Source organism: Tasmannia lanceolata, unplaced genomic scaffold (assembly GCF_043159265.1).
Source record: "Tasmannia lanceolata isolate RefF3 unplaced genomic scaffold, GAP_Taslan_0.1 ptg000012l, whole genome shotgun sequence".
Lineage (NCBI taxonomy): Eukaryota > Viridiplantae > Streptophyta > Magnoliopsida > Canellales > Winteraceae > Tasmannia > Tasmannia lanceolata.
The window spans coordinates 52,775,403-52,801,146 of NW_027518689.1; the positions used below are offsets into that span (position 1 = coordinate 52,775,403).

Here is a 25,744-nt window from a genome sequence, read left to right on the forward strand (position 1 = left end):
TTGAGATGAAAATCGTTATATGCCAAATTACCTGTAGATCGCTCAGTCAACAGTCAACGGACGAGATAAAAACAATATCCACCAAAATCCCATCTCATATGAACACCGCACCATTCACGATTCTTTTGGATGGTGGAATCATTTGGCATCAAGCTCGTTAAAAAATGGGATTTGCTAGGCAATATAGCCTCAGGTGAATAAAATGAATAAGACAAAATCTGCTAGCAAATGGCCCACTCATGCTGGAGTGATCCAGACCATTCATCTGATCGGTCCCATGCTCTACAATATCACCGCCCCGAAATGATAAATTTGTACGCTCTGTAGGATGATTCGCACCCAATTGTAACGTGAAATATGGCGGACTTCAAAGCTTTTCAACATTAAATTACGTTTAATGTGGTGCGAATTATTTTAAAAGAGGTGCGAATTTTTCATTAGCCTTATAAAATTGACCAAGACACGTGATTCTCGTGTCCACTCTCCTATAAAATTACAAAAACCAGCCATGTTTTAATTTTTTTTTACAAAAGAGAGGGGTGGCCAGGAACAAATGAGGGCTTAATTTTAAAGACTAAAAACCTAAAGCCCTAAACCTAAATCGACTATTCTCCCATTACTCTTATCTTGCGCAGCTTCCGCTCCACACAGAAATCGAAATCGCCACCGCCATCTCCCTCCTTCGAGAAAAAAACCTTGTTTCTTCGTTCTTCCTTGCACTAAGTCACTAACCCTCTGCAAAAAACCTCCATCTCTGATCTCCCACCCTCTTTCGAGAAAGTCGAAACCCTAAGCCTCAACCTCTCCGAAAACCCTAGATCCTAATACCCTTTTGGCAAATCTTCTCGTCTCTATCAAGCTATTCATCAAAGATTGGAAGGTATTCTCTTTGAATCTCTTTTCTCAATTCTCTTTTCTCTCCCTCTCCTAATTTCTATTTAATCTGTATATTCTCTGGGCAAATATCATTTTGATGGATATCCCCCCCTGTAGCATAAATCATTTATTTTTAATGCTTTGGGAGTTCTTTTTTTCAACCTAGGGTTTTATGGTCGATTCTGGAGTTGGTTTCAACCTAGGGTTTCATTCTTCTCTCTCTGCAGCCCTTCTCTCTTCTTAGTTTTATTTGTGGAATGCTCAACAAGGCATGAAAATCTGCATTTTTATTTGTTAAATTTGGAGTTTTGTAAGAACTCTGCATTTTTATTTTTTAAATCTGCAGATAAGAAAGTTTTTCTTAACCATATTACTTACTATCATTTTCAATAGATAGCTTGCAAACTCTAGGATTAACAACAAAAGTTGAGGACCAACAAAAAAGTAATACACAGGAAATAAAACCAAAGTGCATTAGAAAAGATGGGAGTTATGAAAGGTAGCATTTGAAGCACAACAGTGATAAGGAGCTTCACAAAGTAAGATGGGTAAAATCATTCACAGCAAAAAAATGGGATTGGCTCCGCCTGATAAACTCTTCAACTGAAATGCAAAGATTCAACTAGAGCCGAACAAGACCTAATAAAGTCCCACGAAGTACAAGCCTACAATCAAAGGAGATATTAAAGGAAAAACAACATAAAAATATATTACGGATAATGAGGATCATAATGCACCATTTCCCTTACAACTAGTTCAGGTTCAAATAAGATAGTGAGAAAAATGCCAAGAAAGCCAAAAAAATGAGGATATAACCAGACTCAACATATTAAAAACTGTTACTAAAATTTATGAAAAGCATAAATCGGACATACAAAAATTGCTAGCATAAGCTACTTTATCTGTTTTTTCTAGTTAAAAAAAAATCTATTGATGCTGAATATACAAAATCAAACCACTAAATAAATTGAACACCAATTCAAACAAAGATTGCCAGAATTACAAATAAATTGATGTAGCAATACTTCATGAACAAGGATTGCGTCCAGTTTCAATCATCCTAGTTGCAAAGGCTGATCATGTTCCTATTTTGAAAGACAAAAAAAAAAAAAAACAATGATATTTTATCGCTACAGATCGATCAAACATCCTAATCAAATACAAATATAGAAGGGGGAAAATCTCCATTGATCCATTACTAGCTTCTTTACACAAGTAAATAAGATCAAACTTAGGATGCACAAAAGCGTAACTTTCTAATAGATCCCTACTGAGAAACCCTAATAAGCCCTAAAACGACATTAGAGAGAGAGAGAGAGAGAGAGAGAGAGAGATTACGGGCAGTAAGATTTGGACAAAATGACAATATCATGTTGAGAAATAGTTTTCTTGACGAGAAATGCGGAAGCATGTTGGAATGTTACCGTGCTAAGTGGGAGTCTGCCTAGGTATGGGACGAGGAGGGACCCCATCCAAATCTCTTATCGGTTGGATTGGATTCGGATCATAATTCATACATCTTGATCACGATCCATTTCAAACTAGACAGTCTATCGGAGTGTCCTAGTAAGTCCTACGTACATTTACACAGTTAAACCCCTGAGTGGGGGTTAGTCGCTTCTGATTTCAAGTCCCTAATGGACTTTGACAAATTGTCCATGACTCTCTAGGGACTTGGACTCTAATGTGCGGACACTTGGGATTTTGAGTACTCCAGGGGGGAACTTTTTAGAGTCACGTAGATATTACAATCACACGTTAGTCATCAACAAATACATGAATTTGAAGTCCTAGAGTTCTAATAATCAATTTTTTCTGTGATGCCATGGATTTATGGGCCCTATTAAAATATCTAAGTAATATTGTGCATTAGAAATACAGGCAATTATTTCAATTCTACAAGTTATATTTGTATCAAGGCATTAAAGGATAGGATTTCTATCTTCTTTGAGTGGTTAGGATCCAAGGATCTTCACACCAGGTTAATGCCCAGGTTGTCAAAATCTCAGATGAAACAGGGCCTTAGGAATTCGGTTTCAAATCACAATCCGCTGTCAAAACTTTTTAGAGTCACGCAGATATTAAAATCACACGTTAGTCATCAACAAATACATGAATTTGAAGTCCTAGAGTTCTAATAATCAATTTTTTCTATGATGCCATTGATTTATGGGCCCTATTAAAATATCTAAGTAATATTGTGCATTAGAAATACAGGCAATTGTTTCTATTCTACAAGTTATATTTGTATCAAGGCATTAAAGGATAGGATTTCTATCTTCTTTGAGTGGTTAGGATCCAAGTACCTTCACACCAGGTTAATGCCCAGGTTGTCAAAATCTAAGATGAAACAGGGCCTTAGGAATTCGGTTTTGAATCACAATCCGCTGTCAAAATCTAAAAGAACAAGGCCTTAGCAATCCAAAGCTCTAAGCATGAGCTATATGAGAAATGTTTTGAAGGGCCTTTCATACAAGTTTAATAGAACTCTCCATAAATTAAACCCAGTTTCAAAACGAACAGAGCCTTGATAAATTAATAGCTATAGCTACTGGTGTGAAAACGAACAGAGCCTTTCATATCAGTAGCTTTGGATTGATAAAGCCATGCATTTTTTAAACCCTGAAAATTTAAACTTTAAACCATTTGACTAAATCCAATACCACCATCAGCTTGTCATCTTTGTAATTTAAACCCTAAACCACTTAAAAAACATAAAGCATAAAGTATAAACACAACACAGAGCACAATAAACCCATTCCAGTTTTGAGAGAGAGAGAGAGAGAGAGAGAGAGAGAGAGTGAGTGAGGCGTCTTCGTTGTGGGAGGTTTCTGAAAGGGAGTAAAAATAGGAGAATGGGTACAGAAAATACCTTTTCTTGTGGGTTTGGTGGGGAGATTTTTTGTGCGGTGTGGAGGGAAACAAACCGGAACCTTCTTGTGATGGTAAGGAGGGAAACAAATGAGAAACCCCCTGTAATGGTGGGGAGGGAAACGAACTAGACCAGAGGGATACGAGATTAGGTTCCATGCTCTTTCTTACGGGTTGGGATGGGATGAAAAAGTCGAGATAGGGTTGATTTAAAAGTTCACTGTTTACGGTGAACTTTTAAGGTTGAGTGTTTTATGTTAAATGCCGTGACTTTAAGTTATGGCCGCTACGAAGTACACCATTTACGGAAACTTGCCACTTACGATGATTTTTAAAACGCGCACAAAAAGTACTCTGTGACTAATGCGTGACTTGTCAAATCTGCCAAAAAACCACGAATATCCCCCCCCCCCCCCCCCCCCCCTCCTCTGTAAAAGGGCGAGTGCAAGACATGTATTTGAGCGGGTGAGCTCCATTGGCGGCAACAACACAGTGGTCTTTTTATGAGATATTTTATTTTTGTCTTTTCACGTACAAGGACATTTTGGTCCTTGTAAAAATGAGTCCAAAAAAATCTGTCTTGGGTATTTTGGTCACAAATTGATGGTATGAGCTGATTTGCAAAGTTTACTGGATGACTTTATCTGCAAATTGTCAAATTTGAAGACTCTTTTTTGCAAATAAAGTGACATAGAAGACTTCATTTGCAAAAACCCCTAAAAAAATAATCAAAGAAAGTTTTTTTTTCATTGAGGGGCATTTTTATAATTTCACATAAAACAGGCTACAAACCCTAACTCGTCCTCGTTTTTCCTCTTATAAATCTCTCCCTTCCGAGTAATACAACTATGCGTTACAAACCCTAACTCCACTCCGTATAGGTAATCAGATATGCGTTTTGGAAGCATTTATTTTGTGTTTTCGTTTGATTTCTTTTCTTATTTGCCTTCTTAGGGTATGGTTCTTGAAAGATTTACTGTGTTCTAAAGCATACCTATTCATCACTTTTGTTTTTGATTTTTCATCAATCTATGTTTTTCAACTCAACTCAACAAAGCCTTTGTCCCAAACTAGTTGGGGTCGGCGATCTATGATTTTTCAGATCTAGCCTTAAATGTTTTCTGATAAGATGGCTTGTTTTCTTCTATATTTTTTATCTAGCTTGTTGAGATTAGAGGCTAAGGCCATTTCTTCTTGAAATACCCATTTTTTCCCTTTATTTTTACTTCGTTTTATTATGTTCTAAAGAATATCTATTTCTCCTCCTGTCTTTATTTTTTAATTGATCTATGATTGTTCAGATGTAGCTTTCTAGGCATTTTTTATCTAGTTTGGTGAGGTTAGAGGCTAGTGCTTCTTGAAATAGTCGTTTTTTCTTTTAATTTTACTTCCTTTTTTTTATTTTCTAAAGAATATAACTTATGTTTTAGTTTTTTTAATTGATCCATGTTTTGGTAGTCCAGTTTGTTTTCTTTGATTTTTTACCCAATTTGTAGATATTAGGGGCTAAGGCTATTGCTTATTGTTCATACAGTAATGATGGACCTATCCATGTCATTTCTTTCAATGCCGAGTTCCGCTTATATACCAGACGACGGCCTACGATTTATCTTTTGTTGTTGCCATTGCCTGAATTGCCGACCACCTCCTCTTAGAGACAAGGGTGGAGTAGATTGGTAAGCTTTTGCTATCATCCTTTTTCTTCATAATGGTCGAAACTCCTTTTTCTTTATCTTTTGATTATATACTTATATATAGCTGTTTTAATACCCATTTGTGTTTTGCAGTTATACACACACACATGGAACCGGTGATATAGGAAAAAAAATAAGCAGGTATATATGTACTTCACTTTATCTTTTATGTTTGGATGGAGTATATGAATTTCTTCATTATAATCTAGAACCTCTAAACAATATCACAAATCAATCAGATTCTTTTGTTTATTACTGTCAAATATGTTAAGCTTGTATTGTTTATTACTATATGCATTTTTCTAAGTAATTTCTAGTCTTGTTAACTATTACTATATGCATTTTTCTAAATAATTTTTAGTCTTGTTAACAATTATGGCCAATCTTGTGAGCAGTTTGCTGTCAATTTTTGGGAATTATGGTGCTTTTATTTAAAATCTTATGTAGCTATTTCTTATTCGACACGGTATTAATTATGAATGCCATTACGGGTCTGGGCAATGTATAAAAAGAAGATATTTCTGTTCTTCTCAATGTGCCCCCTTTTTAGAGTAAACTACTTTGCCTTCCTCCCTTGCTATGGGTTTGTAGATCTACGTTTTTAAGATGTTTTGATCATGCTTTCATCTATGATTTAGCCGACACTTTGAATTTATTGCTGACACACATGTTGTTTCGTGTCCACAGTGGATTTATTCAGCCTGGGTTGCATTCTTTTCTTCTACATTTCAGGGGGTGAACACCCATTTGGTCTTCCTTCTGTGTGTGCTAACCACACACAAAGAAGCTGTAGATGTTATTTCTTCTTTGCTAAACCCCATGCCAAAACTGAGGTAAGCAAATCTTCAATGTAATCGAAGTGGTATTTTATTATTGTTGTTGTTATTGTTGTTGTTAATAAGATCACACTTCTGACAAAGCACATGAAAATTGTTCCCAGGCCAAAAGCAATCACAGTTATGCGTCATCCTCTACTTTGGAATTCTGAAAAGCGCATGTCGTTTCTTCAGGATGTGAGTGACAAGGTAGAATCAGAGAGGCAGCAGGGTAAGGTAGAATCAGAGAGACAGCTGCAGGGTCCTCTTTCTAGCAAAATAGAAAGGATTGTGGCAATTAAAAGGTGGGATAGAAACTTGGGATTTACAGTTATACAAGACATTTCTTCTCATAGAAGGTACTCTTTAAACTGCACTTGCGATCTGTTGCGAGCTATTAGAAATATGTTACATCATTATGAAGACCTACCTCCACATGTCCAGGTTTGTTTCTAAACACAATAATTATATGATTTCTATTTTATTTCTCCTCCAATATGTGCCTATTGGGTTCCTTATTTAAATTAATTAATTTATTTGAATTTATTTCATATGGATAAAGTTATGGTGATAGTTAACACAGACCCACTCCCATGATTGAACATACATGTCCTCACTATGCTAAAAAGATTTATGCATAATTATGATGCCATTACCAAATAAAAAAAGTTGTAGTGATAATTGACTATCGTATTGATACTTTTATCGCTTTTACCAAATTTATTTTCTCTTACTATGTTCCATACTGAATGCTGAGTACAGCTTATTGTTTCTATATCAGGGACTTCTTGGGCTAATTCCCAAAGGATTTGACGATTATATTACAAGCCGATATCCAGATTTGTTAATTAAAGTGTATAAAATTGTATCTCAAGACTTCAAGAAAGAGCAATGCTTTAAGAAATATTTTCAATAGTGACTTTCGATCTCTGGGTGAGTTTGCAATGTGTAGTCTCATACTTATAAGGTTCACGAGTGATTAAGTAGTAAGTTCAGCACCTATGTTGTGATTACATTGTTGAGGTTTGGAAGATTGGAGCCTTTAAATAAATTGGTTTGTTTCTTTTATTACTTAGCATAGAAGTTACGAAGATCTCATTTGTTTGCAAGAACAAACAACCTAGGACAATTTTATTTATTTTGCTTGTGTTATTCAATATAAAACCCTTGTTATATTGATTATTCTTAATGGTTGTCATTTCGGTTGGTGCACAAAATGCATGGTCAAATCCCGATCATTCATGAATTATATTAAACTTTTTGAGAATCCACACAAGTTTTCTTTGTAAAGATTCACTTCCCAGGTAGGTTATGCTAGCAAAAATTTTACTGGAACCCATCTTCCGGGTATCATGATTAGCCTTTCATCATAAAGGCTGAGCAATAAACTAACTATAAACCCCCATCTTTTCCAAAAGAGTTTTGTCATAAAATTTGGGTCCTTTATCTAATATGTGGATCTTATTTCAGCGTGGGATTCGACCAACAGTATATCCCAATGGTGGCGTATTCAGATTGACGGTTCTGATCATCCATCACAGCAACCCAATCAAACCAGCTTTATGCATTTGTCATTTTTTTAACCAGTGATTTGTGGTTCAAATCTTAGACACTGACGTCGCTGATGTTGATTTGGCTGATTTATGCCCTGCACGTTTTGGATTTTTGGAATTGATATTGAGCCCAAACTGATTATTGGAAACAAAAGTAAATGTAAATTCGAGTCTAATGATCAGTTTTGGACTCTCACAATCGGTTCTCGAAACCAAAAACAAATAAGACATAAAGAGAATAACCCAAAAGCTCCAATTTGAGAGAAGTGATAGACTGTTATAAAACCCTCTAAGGGGCTTGTACTATCCAATTATCTCTGGGAGAATGAAAGAGCAATTTTTGGGATGAAAATAGGAAGCCTATAACTAAAGACATCTTTATAAGTTTATTTAAGAATACTAACATAGCATCAACCCTTGCCAAAAATACCCGACATGATATGCAGAAAGTATAACTAGTATAACTAATAACATGATTTTCTTTTCATTTTACCCAGATATGGAAGTAAAGACCATCTGCATCAATTGCCGACTATGCCGACTATGCCGATTGATGCTGAAATAATTAACTGATAATCCTAACTTTGTTTATGTAAAGTGGATGCTACATTGTGATTCTACAATTATAGGGTATGGAGTTACGCCCGATTTCTGCACAATGGGGTTCCCTGTTTCAGCATTTATACGATTTTCAAGTTCCAGTTAATTGAAGGCACAAGGATGAGGGAAAAACTGCCCAAAGCAATAATAGTTATTTTTGTTAGTATATGATGCCCAAAATACACAAAATGAGAATATAAACTTATGTTATATATCACTATACAATTTATATACATTCATAAAGGGAAGGTACAGATGATGTTGTGAAGTTTGAACGGTCATGGCTCACATTTTCTCCTTGGCAGCCTGAACATACTGCTCTGCGAACTTTTTTACCTTTTCGCCTTCCTCGATGAGGAAATTCGCACTTTTTGGCTTTGAAATGCTATTTCATAACTTCTCGGTTGTTTTCCCAACAGCCCAACGACACTGTTCAACTGTGATCACCCTGCTTTTGCACGGTGGCCTGATGTGCTCTTTGATGTAGGCTTCCGCCTGCAATAGTTAATTTGGATTAACATTCTCTAATGAAAAAAAGAGACAAGCCAAAAAGAATTTGATAGGAGAGAATGGAAATTATGGTTGAAACTATTCATATCAAGATTATGAGAGGAAAAAAAAAATCACAAATCTCATGGTCCTTCTTGTTTATTTAGAATATTTCTAGGCACAATGCAGATAGAAACCAATGAGGTCATACCGATCTAAATTGGTATTTCCAAGAAGCCATACAAATATCTCAACTGGGTCCTTGTTTTTATGGCACTGCATCAAATTATCTAAACTATTAACATACTGCCATGACACTTGTACCTGTACCTCTGAAACTTAGTTCGATGTTGCAACTACACCATTTATGAAGATAAGTACACATAGCTAAATATGTTTCCACCAACGGAGCATAAGGAAAGAACAAACATGCACACTGCTGAGATAAAGTCTTTCATGGATTTATTAAACTGTTTTTTCATTCATTATCCACTGACACTAAATGATAAAGACGGGTCCAAGTTGGAAAACAAAAAAAGAGTAATTCAGAGATCTGGTACAACTGTTGGTGACAAAATGGCAGTTTAGAAATATTTTTTCTGTTTCCCAGTAGAATTAAACAAGCATGCCATCTACACTTGCATTTGCAAGGAAGATAAGACTTGGGGAAACCACATAAACCAGTAGGCTTTTGGATTAGAAAATGTTAATGGCCGGATGTTTCAGGATTTGGAAAATGTTACAAATGCAGTGAAAACACAACACCCTTGTACCTTTTTTAGATACATATAGACAGAGACCAGGCTCCTGTTTAGTATTGGGTCTCGCCTCTTTTCTCCAAACATTCTGACTTGTAAAAGAATGATTTGGCGAATTTTCACCTCCATAGGAGTTGTGGTCGACAGAGAAACGACATCTGAAGTTATTTTCGGCACAGAACTCAGTCACAAACTCAGACACCACAGCTGCTTTATCTGACCGATAATTTTTACCCTCTCCAGGAGTTATGTCTTCAGATGTTGCTTGCTTTTCCATAACTTTGTTTGGCTCCTTCGACACATTGTCAGAAATCATATTCACCAAAGGTTCTTTGTCCGGGCCATATAATTCTTCACACTATGCAATGGAAGGATCTTCATCTCTTTCACCATGAAAGGGTTTTTTTTGGAGGACATTGACTATCCATCTCGACCTCCAAGATCAAACTTCCTGTGACTCTGTCTTTAGAGGCGGGGATATCCATTCGAGCATGGAGGATCCCCAATCTGTCAGGATCATCTATTGCTTCCTCATTTTTACAATTAAAATGTTCTATGAAACCATCTATCAAGTCCAGGGCATTACACGTTTTTTCATAGACGGTGGAAATTACCACCTTCATTGTTGAGACCCCATCGTCCGGTTGTAACTTGAATGCTCTCAAAGCACTTGACATCCCGGAAGGACCAGTATAGTCCTCATCTTCCAAATCATACTCAAAAACTCCACATATGTCGAGCTCCGGATGAGAATCTATGTCAAATACATTCTCAAGGCCTTCCTCTTTGACCTCATCTTTCTCATCAAGGTCATTTTTCAATCAAAATGGACTGCTTGGTGGAGAATCAGAGAGAAGGCTAGCCAATTTCAGTGCGGCTTCTGCATTTTCACATGTTTCCGCAAAATCAAATGATGCTTTTCTGACCGCTTGTTCTGCACCTTCAGAAGGTTCAATCGCGGGAAAAGAGGCATCTGTTTCCAATGTTGTAGGCTTGCTGGTATTTGTAAGCTGAGATAGCACTTGAGAACAAAGATTAAGATAAAACAGCTTGCTTTTTTATTTATCGCATATCTCCTTTTAAACCTTAACTGCATCCGCAACAGCCAACTCTGTATCCTTAGTCCTACAAACAACAGGGAGATTTGCTTTCCTCAAGTAGTGCCCCGTAAGGCAATAGAGTTGCGCCTGTAAGATAAAGCTTCAGTAAGTGGTCTATCACTAAAAAGAAAAATGATGAATAATATCCACAGACATTGTTCAGTAATACAGTCTTGGCATGAATTTTGATAAATCAATTAAGTTGGGAAATTGAATATTTAAATTATTCTAGATTACTCTTTATCCCAAAACCTGATAGATAATGATACTGCAAAGGATAACTGCTTATATATTAAACTAACAGTGCTAGATAATCCAATATGTTGTGGCCTTCTTGCTATAGATTAACATAAAATAGCAATTCCGTTAAATGGAAAAATCTCTCATATGACAGTAACTCATGCACAATAATGAATCAATTCATAATTTAGTACACAGTCTAGGCCACTGCCGTTACATAGCGAGTAACCACTATATCTGTGCTAAGTCCCAACATATCTTCATTGGACCATGCAACGACGTCTCTGTACTCTTGGAACATGTCCATCATTTTTGCATGTTCCTCCAAGGATAACATGGTTCCAATTCAGATTTTCTTAGGTCGTCTTTAGTTTCTTAAATGATAATGTTTTTCTTTTTTATTTCTTGTCTTTAGTGTATTTACTGATAGTGTTTATAATTTGAATTTGTTCCATTATAATTTGGGCTCGACGTTTCTTTGTTTGCTTGATGATTTTGAGAATCTCAATTGGAGGTCCGCCTTCTTCAGCCAAAGGGTTTCATTATCATTAGAAATTTCATGACTAGATACGCTAACATACTCAAAATCAACATCCACTGATGAAAGAGGGGTAATTACAGACTTCATGGACTCTAGCGACAAGGTTACGTCTTACTTAGAATTACCAGATACAAATGATTCGGTGATGGTAACATAGGACCGGTTAGTAAGAGGATGGTTGCTTATGACTGATTAGTGAGGGGACCGATTGCATCAATGATCATAGATTTTTATTTTGAAGAGCTAAATTCTTTGGCTATCATAGTTATCCCTTCCATGCTATGTGAGGATCCATTCTGAACAAGGAATCCAAAGGCTTCAATTTCTTCTTACTAATTGTCATGCATCTTCTTCTTCTTTTTGCAAAGGCAAAAGGTTCAATATTCGGGATCTGGTGAGTGAAGATCTCAAGCTTAGGATTCATATTTCCTGCGACTTGATTCATCCATGAATCCAGAAAGCCGAAGAAGGGAAATCTTACTCTACAAATTGTCCATTTTACATCTTTAGATATGGATGCATGATTAATGGATCGTACGGAAACTTTGGTTGTTTGACCATCGCCTTCAGCTTTTGGTTTCTCCAATACAATGTCCAAGCTTTCTTAGAGGGGATATATCCTAAGCAAATCATTGTTTCGAATGCTCAACACAAATGGTTCCTGGACTGCCCTCTCACTCCCCTTGCAGAAAACATGGCTCCTCATAGGACTGCCCTCTTACTCTCCTTGTAGAAAAAATGGCTCCTCATATGCAGCATGTAAGACAAAAGGCGTGATGTACGGCATCTATTTTTTTGTGAGCAGTATAAATAGTTGTTACCCTAGATTTATCGAGTGCCGATCAGTTCAAATGGTATTTATGACGATGACATTTGAATGCCACCATGTTTACGATTGACCATATTCTCTCTTATGGACCCAAGGAAGGAATGTACTTTGTGGGATCAAATGTTGCTTCTTCTGCGATGATGACATTGACTCTAGCAGGTCATGGTAGTGCATGAGTTGCTACATTGGACTATCTTCCCTTCCTTCAACAAGTTTTACACATAGTTTCAAAACCCCCCGCATCATCATGGTCCATGGACTCCCCCAAGTCAACTCCCTTTTTACCTTGGTTGGGTTCTTGTCCGAGCCCGCATTTTGCACTATAGGGTCGAACAAAACTCCTTTGACTCTCTTGAATTATGCCCACCTCAACCAAGTACTCGCCCGACATTGTGCGGAGTCAACTAGGATTTGCTTTGGCCACGTTTTTTACCTCATCCACATTTTGAAACGCTGGTTTTGCAGGACATGCTTGAGGGTCATGCACTTGTCCATCAAATGTGTTGGACTTGGTTCTATGCACATGATCTATTGGGATTCCATCCTCTAGGGAGGGGATCGGTCGGTGCTTTGCAGTTGCCTTAAAATGGAGCTCAAAGACACTTTCAATTGGGTGAACACGGTTTTTATGTTGTTGTGGTTGCTGTTGATGCAATTGTTTTTGAATGGACAAGGCTTCCAACCACTACAACTGAATGGTAGTCACCATCTTATACATTGTTCACTCCACTCTTTCGTGGTTGTACTAATTTCCTCTGAAAATTGTAATTCTTGGCCAATGCCCCAATTTGCCCGAGTCTATATTCTTCATGGCTTCCCGCTTGGGAAGGAATTATGGAAATGGGCTAAAACGTATTGGAAATTCTGGCTAAATTTCTAAGTACCATTTGAACTTTCTCAGTCTCCTTATGTGGCCTTCTTCTTCCAACGGGTGATAACGGGTGCGGGTGAATACAGAAGCTTTTGTCTGGTCATTTTATTGGTCTCTGATTGTCAATTTGGCATTTTTGTTTGGTCATTTATAGGCTTCCACGTGTGACGGAGAATTGATTTATCAGGCAATCGTTTCTGGATCTCTAATAGTCAATTTGGCAAATAGAGGCCATACGAGAGTAAGGGGCCGTTTGGATATATGGATTTTAGAATCTTGGATTTCCTCAAAATCGTAGATGAAATATGAGAGAAGAAGGAGATCAACCGTCGTATTCTAATTTCTTGCCCTTCTTTCCGTCACTAAGAGAGTAGGTGTTAAGTACCTTACCGATACGCCAAAAGCTCCAAAGTTGATGAAACCTGTTAGGGAAGGCCCTTTAAACCTGTCCCATACGAGGCCGGGTCCCACCCAGTCCCATACGTAGGCGGGGGGTGTAACAGTTGGATATCATCCCACCGTTCCAGCTTTTAGAAATCTCAGGATGGGGGGGAGATTTCTAAAACTTGGATTTTTGAGTTAAAATCCAAGATTCTATAATGAAGCGTAGCAGAGGGTCTCCTCTCGTCTCCCATCCATGATTTTGAGGAAATCCAAGATTCTAAAATCCGCGTATCCAAACTCATCCTAATCCCATATTGCCCCAATAACCCCCACATATATCCTAAACGTGCGTATATTGAACTTTTTCCCTCGCATTTTGGGAAGAGAGTTCGGCTAGATCTTTCAAATGCTCATCTGCTGCGCCTTTCATCTTCTTAATGGACTGTAGAAATCAGGGAGGGGACTACCAACTGACCTAGTTCATTGCTGAATGAGGCGAGATGATTATTCTGGGTCTATTTGGCTGCCATAAAAATTGTGTTTCCCTGGAAAGCAAAGTAAAAATGATTTCCTTTTCCTTTTCCTTTTCCCTGGGACGTTCAGTTGCCATGCACGGTTTACTCTATTTTTCTTGCATGGAAGGAGGAATTTCCAAATTATAGCCTTTTGGGTTTCCTCCCAAATCAAAAGGAAAGAAAAGTATAACATCATTTTCACTTCTACATTGTTTGTACTCAGACCTGCATCCAAACTCCGGAAGTCATATATTCCCTCCTTTATATTTACTTGTGACAGCCCCGCTTGTGCATTTATGAGTTAGACTACCGTTTTACACTAGAGGTGACTGTCCCAAGTAAGAGAAGAGTCAAATATGGGTGACTGTCCCAAGTAAAAGAAGAGTCAAATATGTCATTTCCTGATTTTCAGTAAAATTTGTGAATGTAGGAATACACACTCTTGTAAAGGATTTTCCTAACAGCCCTTCCTATTATGCCGCGCTGAAGCTTATGGGCACATTTGGCTGCGAGGAATTTGTTTTCATGATAAATCGGCATCTTCAAGTGTGAAGTCCCTAAAAATCAGGAAAACAAATCCCGGACACGACTGTCTCCGTGATGAGAAGTTGCTACAGAATCGGAAAATGTTGATCTGGTTTTTAGCAGAGTTTTTTTGTTTCCGATTTTTCTCAACTTCTCGTCATGGAAACAGTCGTTTCCCGGATCTTGTTTCCTTATTTTCAGGGTCTTCACAATTGAAGATGCCCGATTTATTATGAAAACAAATTCACCAAACGTGCCCTATAGGAATTACTATTTTCCATGACAGAACTACCCTTGGCTTTTTTTTTGCTTCAAAGATATTCGTAGTCATTTTTTGTAAAATCACTTTTGAGAGTTTTTTGAGAAGGAAATGATACTAGCATATGCTTTGATATTTTCACTAGCGCACCTTGTCTTTTAGTATTTAAAGAGTTGTAAAAAAGTTATTACAGTTCCCAAAAAGCTCTCACAAGCCATTTAGAAAAAGGACAAGATGGGTTTCTGCAATTATTATAACATGGTTGAGCTGATATCATTTCCCCTTAGGAATTTTTGTTAAGCTTTGATGGCTTGTTAAATTATAAATGACAACATGAATTAGTGCAATTATCAAATATGGTAGTGCGAACATCAGTAGCCTTCACTTTATTGCTATCATTTTTATAAAAAGCTTCTTTCTATCCATGTAAAATTACTACTTAAAAATCATATTAGCAAAAGAGAGGAATGATAGAAAAAAAAAGCAGTAAAACACTCTGCATGGCTTCAACTTTAAAAGTGGTGGTGCTCACTTTTCTAAGCCCCTCGTGTTCCACATTGGTGTGATCGAGTCCGTTGATCTTATCAGATGAGGGTATTTTCATTGACCCCATCTTATCAGATGATCCTAGCATTCGATCCATTAACATTGTTAGTCTTCCACCAAGAAAAGCTAAACCATTGATTTTTCTAGGCCTGCCTTGGGCCGGACGATGAGGGGTTGACTCATGATGCCTTACAAGATCAACGGTCTCAAATTCACGTCCCCTTGTGGACCCAAAAATCGATTATTAGAATTTCACTCAGATTGAGTCTAAAAATCATCAATTCACACTCGCCCAATTAACGGTTGAGATGAAAATCGTTATATGCCAAATTACCTGTAGATCGCTCAGTCAACGGACGAGATAAAAACAATATCCACCAAAATCCCATCTCATATGAACACCGCACCATTCACGATTCTTTTGGATAGTGAAATCATTTGGCATCAAACTCGTTAAAAAATGGGATTTGCTAGGTGAATAAGACAAAATCTGCTAGCAAATGGCCCACCCATGCTGGAGTGATCCAGACCATTCATCTGATCGGTCCCATGCTCTACAATATCACCGCCCCGAAATGATAAATTTGTACTCTCTGTAGGATGATTCGCACCCCATTGTAACGTGAAATATGGCGGACTTCAAAGCTTTTCTCCATTAAATTGCGTTTAAAGGGTTGCGAATTATCCTAAATGAGGTGCGAATTTATCAATAGCCTTATAAAATTGACCAAGACACGTGATTCTCGTGTCCACGATCCTATAAAATTACAAAACCAGCCATCTTTTAATTTTTTTTTACAAAAGAGAGGGTTGGCCAGGAACAAATGAGGGCTTAATTTTAAAGACTAAAAACCTAAAGCCCTAAACCTAAATCGACTATTCTCCATTTACTCTTATCTTGCGCAGCTTCCGCTCCACACAGAAATCGAAATCGCCACCGCCATCTCCCTCCTTCGAGAAAAAAACCTTGTTTCTTCGTTCTTCCTTGCACTAAGTCACTAACCCTCTGCAAAAAACCTCCATCTCTGATCTCCCACCCTCTTTCGAGAAAGTCGAAACCCTAAGCCTCAACCTCTCCAAAAACCCTTGATCCTAATACCCTTTCTGCAAATCTTCTCGTCTCTATCAAGCTATCCATCAAAGATTGAAAGGTATTCTCTTTGAATCTCTTTTCTCATTTCTCTTTTCTCTCCCTCTCCTAATTTCTATTTAATCTGTATATTCTCTGGGCAAATATCAGTTTGATGGATATCCCCCCCTGTAGCATAAAAATTGCTAGCATAAGCTACTTTTTCTGTTTTTTCTAGTAAAAAAAATCTATTGATGCTGAATATACAAAATCAAACCACTAAATAAATTGAACACCGAATTCAAACAAAGATTGCCAGAATTACAAGTAAATTGAAGTAGCAATACTACATGAACAAGGATTGCGTCCAGTTTCAGTCATCCTAGTTGCAAAGGCAGATCATGTTCCTATTTTGAAAGACAAAAAAAAAAAAAACTAACAATGAGATTTTATCGCTACAGATCGATCAAACATCCTAATCAAATACAAATATAGAAGGGGGAAAATCTCCATTGATCTATTACTAGCTTCTTTACACAAGTAAATAAGATCAAACTTAGGATGCACAAAATCGTAACTTTCTAATAGATCCCTACTGAGAAACCCTAATAAGCCCTAAAACGACATGAGAGAGAGAGAGAGAGAGAGAGAGAGAGAGAGAGAGAGAGAGAGAGAGAGAGAGAGAGAGATTACGGGCAGTAAGATTTGGACAAAATGACGATATCATGTTGAGAAATAGTTTTCTTTAGGACAAATGCGGAAGCATGGTGGAATGTTACCGTGCTGAGTGGGAGTCTGCCTAGGTATGGGACAAGGAGGGACCCCATCCAAATCTCTTATCGGTTGGATTGGATTCGGAGTGTTCTTCGGATCATAATTCATACATCTAGGTCACGATCCATTTCAAACTAGACAGTCTATCAGAGTGCCCTAGTAGGTCCTACGTACTTTTACACAGTTAAACCCTTGAGGAGGGGGGGGGGTGTGGTTAGTCGCTTCTGATTTCAAGTCCCTAATGGACTTTGACAAATTGTCCATGACTCTCTAGGGACTTGGACATTAATGTGCGGACACTTGGGATTTTGAGTACTCCAGTGGGAACTTTTTAGAGTCACGCAGATATTAAAATCACACGTTAGTCATCAACAAATACATGAATTTGAAGTCCTAGAGTTCTAATAATCAATTTTTTCTATGATGCCATGGATTTATGGGCCCTATTAAAATATCTAAGTAATATTGTGCATTAGAAATACAGGCAATTGTTTCTATTCTACAAGTTATATTTGTATCAAGGCATTAAAGGATAGGATTTCTATCTTCTTTGATTGGTTAAGATCCAAGGATCTTCACATCAGGTTAATGCCCAGGTTGTCAAAATCTTAGATGAAACAGCGCCTTAGGAATTCGGTTTCGAATCACAATCCGCTGTCAAAATCTAAAAGAACAGGGCCTTAGCAATCCAAAGCTCTAAGCATGAGCTATATGGGAAATTTTTTGAAGGGCCTTTCATACAAGTTTAATAGAACTCTCCATAAATTAAACCCAGTTTCAAAACGAACAGAGCCTTGATAAATTAATAGCTACAGCTACTGGTGTGAAAACGAACAGAGCCTTTCATATCAATAGCTTTGGATTGATAAAGCCATGTATTTTTTAAACCCTAAAAATTTAAACTTTAAACCATTTGGCTAAATCCAATACCACATCAGCTTGTCATATGTGTAATTTAAACCCTAAACCACTTCAAAAACATAAAGCATAAAGTATAAACACAACAGAGAGCACAATAAACCCAATTCAATTTTGAGCAAGAGAGAGAGAGAGAGGAGAGGCGTCTTCTTTGTGGGAGGTTTTCGAAAGGGAGTGAAAATAGGAGAATGGGTACAGAAAATACCTTTTCTTGTGGGTTTGGTGGGGAGATTTTTTGTGCGGTGTGGAGGGAAACAAACCGGAACCTTCTTGTGATGGTGAAGAGGGAAACAAACCAGAAACCCCCTGTAATGGTGGGGAGGGAAACGGACTAGACCGGAGGGATACGAGATTAGGCTCCATGCTCTTTCTTACTGGTTGGGATGAGATGAAAAAGTCGAAATAGGCTTGATTTAAAAGTTCACTGTTTACGGTGAACGTGTAGGGTTGAGTGTTTTATGTTTAACGCCGTGACTTTAAGTTATGGCCGCTACGAAGTTCACCATTTACGGAAACTTGCCACTTACGATGATTTTTAAAACGCGCACAAAAAGTACTCTGTGACTAATGCGTGACTTGTCAAATCTGCCAAAAAACCTTGAAAATCCCTCTTCACTAACCCACCCCCCCACCCCCCCCCCCCCTCTCTCCTCTGTAGAAGGGCGAGTGCAAATGTGACATGTAGTTGAGCGGGTGAGCTCCATTGGCGGCAACAACACAGTGGTCTTTTTATGAGATATTTTATTTTTGTCTTTTCACGTACAAGGACATTTTGGTCCTTTTAAAAATGAGTCCAAAAAAATCTGTCTTGGGTATTTTGGTCACTAATTGATGGTATGAGCTGATTTGCAAAGTTTACTCGATGACTTTATGTTTAAATTGTCAAATTTGAAGACTCTTTTTGCAAATAAACTGAAATAGAAGACTTCATTTGCAAAAACCCCAAAAAAATTAATCAAACAAAGTTTTTTTTCATTGAGGGACATTTTTATAATTTCACATAGAACAGGCTACAAACCCTAACTCGTCCTCGTTTTTCCTCTTATAAATCTCTCCCTTCCGAGTAATACAACTATGCGTTACAAACCCTAACTCCGCTCCGTACAGGTAATCAGATATGTGTTTTGGAAGCATTTATTTTGTGTTTTCGTTTGATTTCTTTTCTTATTTGCCTTCTTAAGGTTTGATTCTTGAAAGATTTACTGTGTTCTAAAGCATACCTATTGATCACTTTTGTTTTTTTATTTTTCATCGATCTATGTTCTTTCAACTTAACTCAACTCAACTCAACTCAACAAAGCCTTTGTCCCGAACTAGTTGGGGTCGGCGATCTATGATTTTTCAGATCTAGCCTTAAATGTTTTCTGATAAGATGGCCTGTCTTCTTCTATATTTTTATCTAGCTTGTTGAGATTAGAGGCTAAGGCCATTTCTTCTTGAAATACTCATTTTTTCCCTTTATTTTTACTTCGTTTTATTATGTTCTAAAGAATATCTATTCCTCCTCCTGTCTTTGTTTTTTTATTGATCTATGATTATTCAGATGTAGCTTTCTAGACATTTTTTGTCTAGCTTGGTGAGGTTAGAGGCTAATGCTTCTTGAAAAAGTCGTTTTTTCCTATAATTTTACTTCCTTTTTTTTTAATTTTCTAAAGAATATTACTTATGTTTTAGTTTTTTAATTGATCCATGTTTTGGTAGTCCAGTTTGTTTTCTTTGATGTTTTTACCCAGTTTGGTGATATTAGGGGCTAAGGCTATTGCTTGTTGTTCATACAGTAATGATGGACCTATCCATGTCATTTCTTTCAATGCTGAGTTGCGCTTATATTCAAGACGACGGCCTACGATTTATCTTTTGTTGTTGCCATTGCCTGAATTGCCGACCACCTCCTCTTAGAGACAAGGGTGGAGTAGATTGGTAAGCTTTTGCTATTATCCTTTTTCTTCATAATGGTCGAAAGTCCTTTCTTTATCTTTTGATTATATACTTATATATAGCTGTTTTAATACCCAGTTGTGTTTTGCGATTATACACACACACATGGAACAGGTGATATAGGAAAACAAATAAGCAGGTATATATGTACTTCCCTCTATCTTTTATGTTTGGATGGAGTATATGAATTTCTTCATTATAATCTAGAACCTCTAAACAATATCACAAATCAATCAGATTCTTTTGTTTATTAATGTCAAATATGTTAAGCTTGTATTGTTTATTACCATATGCATTTTTCTAAGTCATTGCTAGTCTTGTTAACTATTACTATATGGATTTTTCTAAGTAATTTCTAGTCTTGTTAACAATTATGGCCAATCTTGTGAACAATTTGCTGTCAATTTTTGGGAATATGGTGCTTTTATTAAAAATCTTATGTAGCTATTTCTTATTCGACACGGTATTAATTGTGAATGCCATTATGGGTCTGGGCAATGTATAAAAAGAAGATGTTTCTATTCTTCTCAATGTGCCCCCTTTTTAGAGCAAACTACTTTGCCTTCCTCCCTTGCTATGGGTTTGTAGATGTACGTTTTTAAGATGTTTTGATCATGTTTTCATCTATGATTTAGCCGACACTTTGACTTTATTGCTGACACACATGGTGTTTCGTGTCCACACGTGTTGACACTCCTTTAGACACTTGTAAATGTATTGCTAGAAATGATAGACACTCAAACTTAATATAGGCGTGTCGACACATTTTTTTACCTTTTCAAGTGTGGCATTCTGTTTTATTATTGAATGTTGTATTTACCTCTTATTATTATTATGTTTTGAAATGGTAGGATTTTATAAATGAATGAAAAGAAAAATGCAACCAAGAAGTTCACAGGTGCAATGATCGATAAAAGAAACTTTACAAGAAGAAGACAAATTTTCATCGCCATGGCTTAGAGCATTACAATGAGGCCAAAGTCATAAACCACAAGGCTAGCCTTCGACACGCCTTCCTTAAGCCATTCAGTTCGCTTCCCTTTTGGCCGTCCTTTTAACATGAGAATAAGTGATCACCAAACCCTCTAACTTATCTTAAATTTCATCAAACCAGTGTGTAAATCTCCAAGGGATGGGGAGATCTCCCTTAAGCCATTTGATTACACCGAGAGTCCCCTTCAATCGATGCTATGTTGAGCGGTCAATTGACCACTTCCCTTGAAGAACTGCCTTTACTTCCGCTTCATTTGAATCCACCGACCCTATTGGCCCTGTGAAGGCCCATAGGGTGTTACCACCATCATCTCTAAGGATCCCGCTTATCCCTGCCGGCCCTGGATTACCCAAATTGGACCCATCAAAGTTGAGTTCTAATCAATGAAAATTCTTTGTTCTCTCTCTTTTGATCTTCATTGCTACATATTCATAGCTGATTTTGGAGTGTGTGCACCACCTCTCCTTAATAAATTTCTTTCTCTTTTTTATCTTTTTTGTCCATAAGATTTTAATAATTATACCCCCCCCTAAACAGATGGTGTTGTGGGTAAAATTTATTTAATCTGCAAGTATTAACGGTTAATCAGATGATGGACTGTGTCGAATATAGGGGAAAATTTATTAAATCTCCTATTTCAGCACATTCGTGGGCCAATGTATTCAAATGTATTCTCACTCTTTATCTGAAATCTCTGGAGCATAAACTGAATGGTTATTTCAGAAGGCTAATAATCTTCCCAATTTTTGTTTCCCCAAGTTTTCATATTCAATAATGCATCATATTAACTTTTCCTTATGTGTGATTAGGGATGTGGTCAATGGGCTTGTCTATTTACACGAAAATAGAATTGTACATAGAGATTTAAAGCTCTATAATATATTGATAAGCACCAACGAATTGGCAAGCACTGAAGGACTTTTACGTGCGAAACTATCAGACATGGGTCTAAGCAAGCGCCTTCCTAGGGGCATGACATCTTTCAGTCATTCGGAAGGTAAGGGTAGTTGTTGAACCTAACTAATAGTATAATAATGGTGAATATATTGTAGGATATTGCGATTTTTAAATTCATCATATTTGTCTTTATTTGTAGATGGTCATGGAAGTTTAGGTTGGGTAGCACCTGAAATTGCTGAGGGTGGTCATCAAACAAATGCAGTGGATTTATTCAGCTTGGGTTGCGTTCTTTTCGTCTGCATTTCAGGGGGTGAACACCCATTTGGTCTTCCTTCTGTACGTGCTAACAATATTGAGTCTAGCAATTTACAACTATTTCCAATAGACCACAACAAAGAAGCTGTAGATGTTATTTCTTCTTTGCTAAACCCCAAGCCAAAACTGAGGTAAGCAAATCTTCAATGTAATCTAAGTGGTATTTTATTATTATTGTTGTTATTGTTGTTAATAAGATCACACTTCTGACAAAGCACATGAACATTGTTCCCAGGCCAAAAGCAATCACAGTTATGCGTCGTCCTCTACTTTGGAATTCTGAGAAGCGCATGTCATTTCTTCAGGATGTGAGTGACAAGGTAGAATCAGAGAGGCAGCAGGGTAAGGTAGAATCAGAGAGGCAACAGCAGGGTCCTCTTTCTAGCAAAATAGAAAGGATGGTGGCAATTAAAAGATGGGATAGAAAGTTGGGATTTACAGTTATACAAGACATTTCTTCTCATAGGAGGTAGTCTTTAAACTGCACTTGCGATTTGTTGCGAGCTATTAGAAATATGTTACATCATTATGAAGACCTACCTCCACATGTCCAGGTTTGTTTCTAAACACAATAATTATACGATTTCTATTTTATTTCTCCTCCAATATGTGCCTATTGGGTTCCTTATTTAAATTAATTAATTTATTTGAATTTATTTCATATGGATAAAGTTATGGTGATAGTTAACACAAACCCACTCCCATGATTGAACATACATGTCCTCACTATGCTAAAAAGATTTATGCATAATTTTGATGCCATTACCAAATAAAAAAAGTAATTGACTATCGTATTGATACTTTTATCGCTTTTACCAAATTTATTTTCTCTTATTCTGTTCCATACTGAATGCTGAGTGCAGTTTATTGTTTCTATATCAGGGACTTCTTGGCCAAATTCCCAAAGGATTTGACGATTATATTAATTGTATCTCAAGACTTCAAGAAAGAGCAATGCTTTAAGAAATATTTTCAATAGTGACTATCGATCTCAGGGTGAGTTTGCAATGTGTAGTCTCATACTTATAAGGTTCACGAGTGATTCAGTAGTAAGTTCAGCACCTATGTTGTGATTACATTGTTGTGGTTGGGAAGATTGGGGCCTTTAAATATACTTAGCATAAAAGTTACGAAGATCTCATTTGTTTGCAAGAACAAACAACCTAGGACAATTTTATTTATTTTGCTTGTGTTAGTCAACATAAAACCATTGTTATATTGATTATTCTTAATGGTTGTCATTGACATTTCAGTTGGTGCACAAAATGCATGGTCAAATCCTGATCATTCCTGAATTATATTAAACTTTTTGAGAATCCACAGAAGTTTTCTTTGTGAAGATTCACTTCCTAGGTAGGTTATGCTAACAAAAATTTTACTGCACCCATTTTCTGGGTATCATGATTAGCCTTTCATCATAAAGGCTGAGCAATAAACTAACTATAAACCCCCATCTTTCCCAAAAGAGTTTTGTCATAAAATTTGGGTCCTTTATCTAATATATGGATCTTATTTCAGCGTGGGATTAGACCAACAGTATATCCCAATGGTGGCCTATTCAGATTGACGGTTCTGATCATCCATCACAGCAACCCGATCAAACCGGCTTTATGCATTTGTCATTTTTTTAACCAGTGATTTGTGGTTCAAATCTTAGACACTCACGTCGCTGATGTTGATTTGGCTGATTTACGCCCCGCACGTTTAGGATTTTGGGAATTGATATTGAGATGAAAATAGTTAACTGACAATCTGTTCTCAAAACCAAAAACAAATAAGACATAAAGAGAATAACCCAAAAACTCCAATTTGAGAGAAGTGATAGACTGTTATAAACCCCTCTAAAGGGCTTTGTACTATCCAATTATCTCTGGGAGAATGAAAAAGCAATTTTTGAGATGAAAATAGGAAGCCTATAACTAAAGACATCTTTATAAGTTTGTTTAAGAATACTAGCATAGCATCAACCCTTGCCAAAAAAACCCAACATGATATACAGAAAGTATAACTAGTATGACTAATGACATGATTTTCTTTTCATTTTACCCAGATATGGAAGTAAAGGCCATCTGCGAAGTACAAAGTACGCAACCATTGCATCAATTGCCGATTGTGCCAATTGATGCTGAAATAATTAACTGATAATCCTAACTTTGTTTATGTAAAGTGGATGCTACATTGTGATTCTACAATTATAGGGTATGGAGTTACGCCCGATTTCTGCCCAATGGGGTTCCCTGTTTCGGCATTTATAAGATTTTCAAGTTCCAGTTAATTGAAGGCACAAGGATGAGGGAAAAACTGCCCAAAGCAATAGTTATTTTTGTTAGTATATGATGCCCAAAATACACAAAATGAGAAAATAAACTTATGTTATATATCACTATACAATTTATATACATTCATACTGTATCTATCCAAGAAAATTGTTCATTGAGGTTAATTTCATATACCTCTGGAATTCTGATCTTTTGTGGGTGAAACTACACAATTTTGGATGACCCTTATTACCCAAATTGATCAAAGTGCATCCTGTGATTTTTCATCTGCAGAGTGCCAAAAAAGAAAAAAGGGAAGGTACAGATGATGTTATGAAGTTTGAACGGTCATGGCTCACATTTTCTCCTTGGCAGCCTGAACATATTGCTCTGCTAACTTTTTCACCTTTTCACCTTTTCACCTTCCTTGATGAGGAAATTCGCACTTTTGGCTTTGTCATGGCGCTAACTTTTTCACCTTTTCACCTTTTCACCTTCCTTGATGAGGAAATTCGCACTTTTGGCTTTGTCATGGCGCTTCTTGTTTATTTAGAATATTTCTAGCCACAATGCAGATAGAAACCAATGAGGTCATAAAGATCTAAATTGGTATTTCCAAGAAGCCATACAATTATCTCAACTGGGTCCTGGTTTTTATGGCACTGCATCAAATTATCTAAACTATTAACATTCTGACACGACACTTGTACCTGTACCTGTACCTCTGAAACTTAGTTCGATGTTGCAACTACACCATTTATGAAGATAAGTATACATAGCTAAATATGTTTCCAAGTCACCAACGGAGCATAAGGAAAGAAGTAAAGAACAAACATGCACACTGCTGAGATAAAGTCTTTCATGGATTTATTAAACTGTTTTTTCATTAATTGTCCACTGACACTTAAATGATAAAGACGGGTCCAAGTAGGTCATAAAGATCTAAATTGGTATTTCCAAGAAGCCATACAATTATCTCAACTGGGTCCTGGTTTTTATGGCACTGCATCAAATTATCTAAACTATTAACATTCTGACACGACACTTGTACCTGTACCTGTACCTCTGAAACTTAGTTCGATGTTGCAACTACACCATTTATGAAGATAAGT

The 25,744-nt window shown here is 36.9% G+C and overlaps 2 protein-coding genes across 7 annotated transcripts; both read left to right on the top strand.

Moving 5' to 3' along the window:
- The first annotated feature begins 592 nt into the window (after positions 1–592).
- On the top strand, positions 593–8,338 carry LOC143888449 (serine/threonine-protein kinase/endoribonuclease IRE1a-like). 4 transcript variants are annotated; one of them, XM_077392889.1, is made up of 6 exons: positions 593–880; positions 5,282–5,423; positions 5,535–5,582; positions 6,129–6,274; positions 6,382–6,700; positions 7,019–7,324. In XM_077392889.1, exons 4-6 carry the CDS (start codon positions 6,261–6,263, stop codon positions 7,067–7,069), a joined length of 384 nt encoding a protein of 127 aa, XP_077249004.1. In that variant the 5' UTR covers positions 593–880; positions 5,282–5,423; positions 5,535–5,582; positions 6,129–6,260; the 3' UTR covers positions 7,070–7,324. The 4 variants fall into 4 exon arrangements, 3 of the variants coding, with proteins under 3 accessions (XP_077249004.1, XP_077249003.1, XP_077249005.1); XR_013254599.1 differs by lacking the exon at positions 7,019–7,324 and adding an exon at positions 7,727–8,338 and having other exon boundaries at positions 594–880; XM_077392888.1 differs by having other exon boundaries at positions 594–880; positions 7,038–7,324.
- A 7,992-nt stretch (positions 8,339–16,330) lies between these two features.
- LOC143888450 (serine/threonine-protein kinase/endoribonuclease IRE1a-like) lies at positions 16,331–25,064 on the top strand. Of its 3 annotated transcripts, none has more exons than XM_077392894.1 (7): positions 16,331–16,617; positions 20,006–20,147; positions 21,969–22,156; positions 22,256–22,505; positions 22,610–22,928; positions 23,257–23,370; positions 24,927–25,064. In XM_077392894.1, exons 2-5 carry the CDS (start codon positions 20,008–20,010, stop codon positions 22,845–22,847), a joined length of 816 nt encoding a protein of 271 aa, XP_077249009.1. In that variant the 5' UTR covers positions 16,331–16,617; positions 20,006–20,007; the 3' UTR covers positions 22,848–22,928; positions 23,257–23,370; positions 24,927–25,064. The 3 variants fall into 3 exon arrangements, with proteins under 3 accessions (XP_077249009.1, XP_077249008.1, XP_077249007.1); XM_077392893.1 differs by lacking the exon at positions 24,927–25,064 and adding an exon at positions 24,425–24,800; XM_077392892.1 differs by lacking the exon at positions 24,927–25,064 and having other exon boundaries at positions 23,257–23,626.
- The last annotated feature ends 680 nt before the right edge of the window (positions 25,065–25,744 follow it).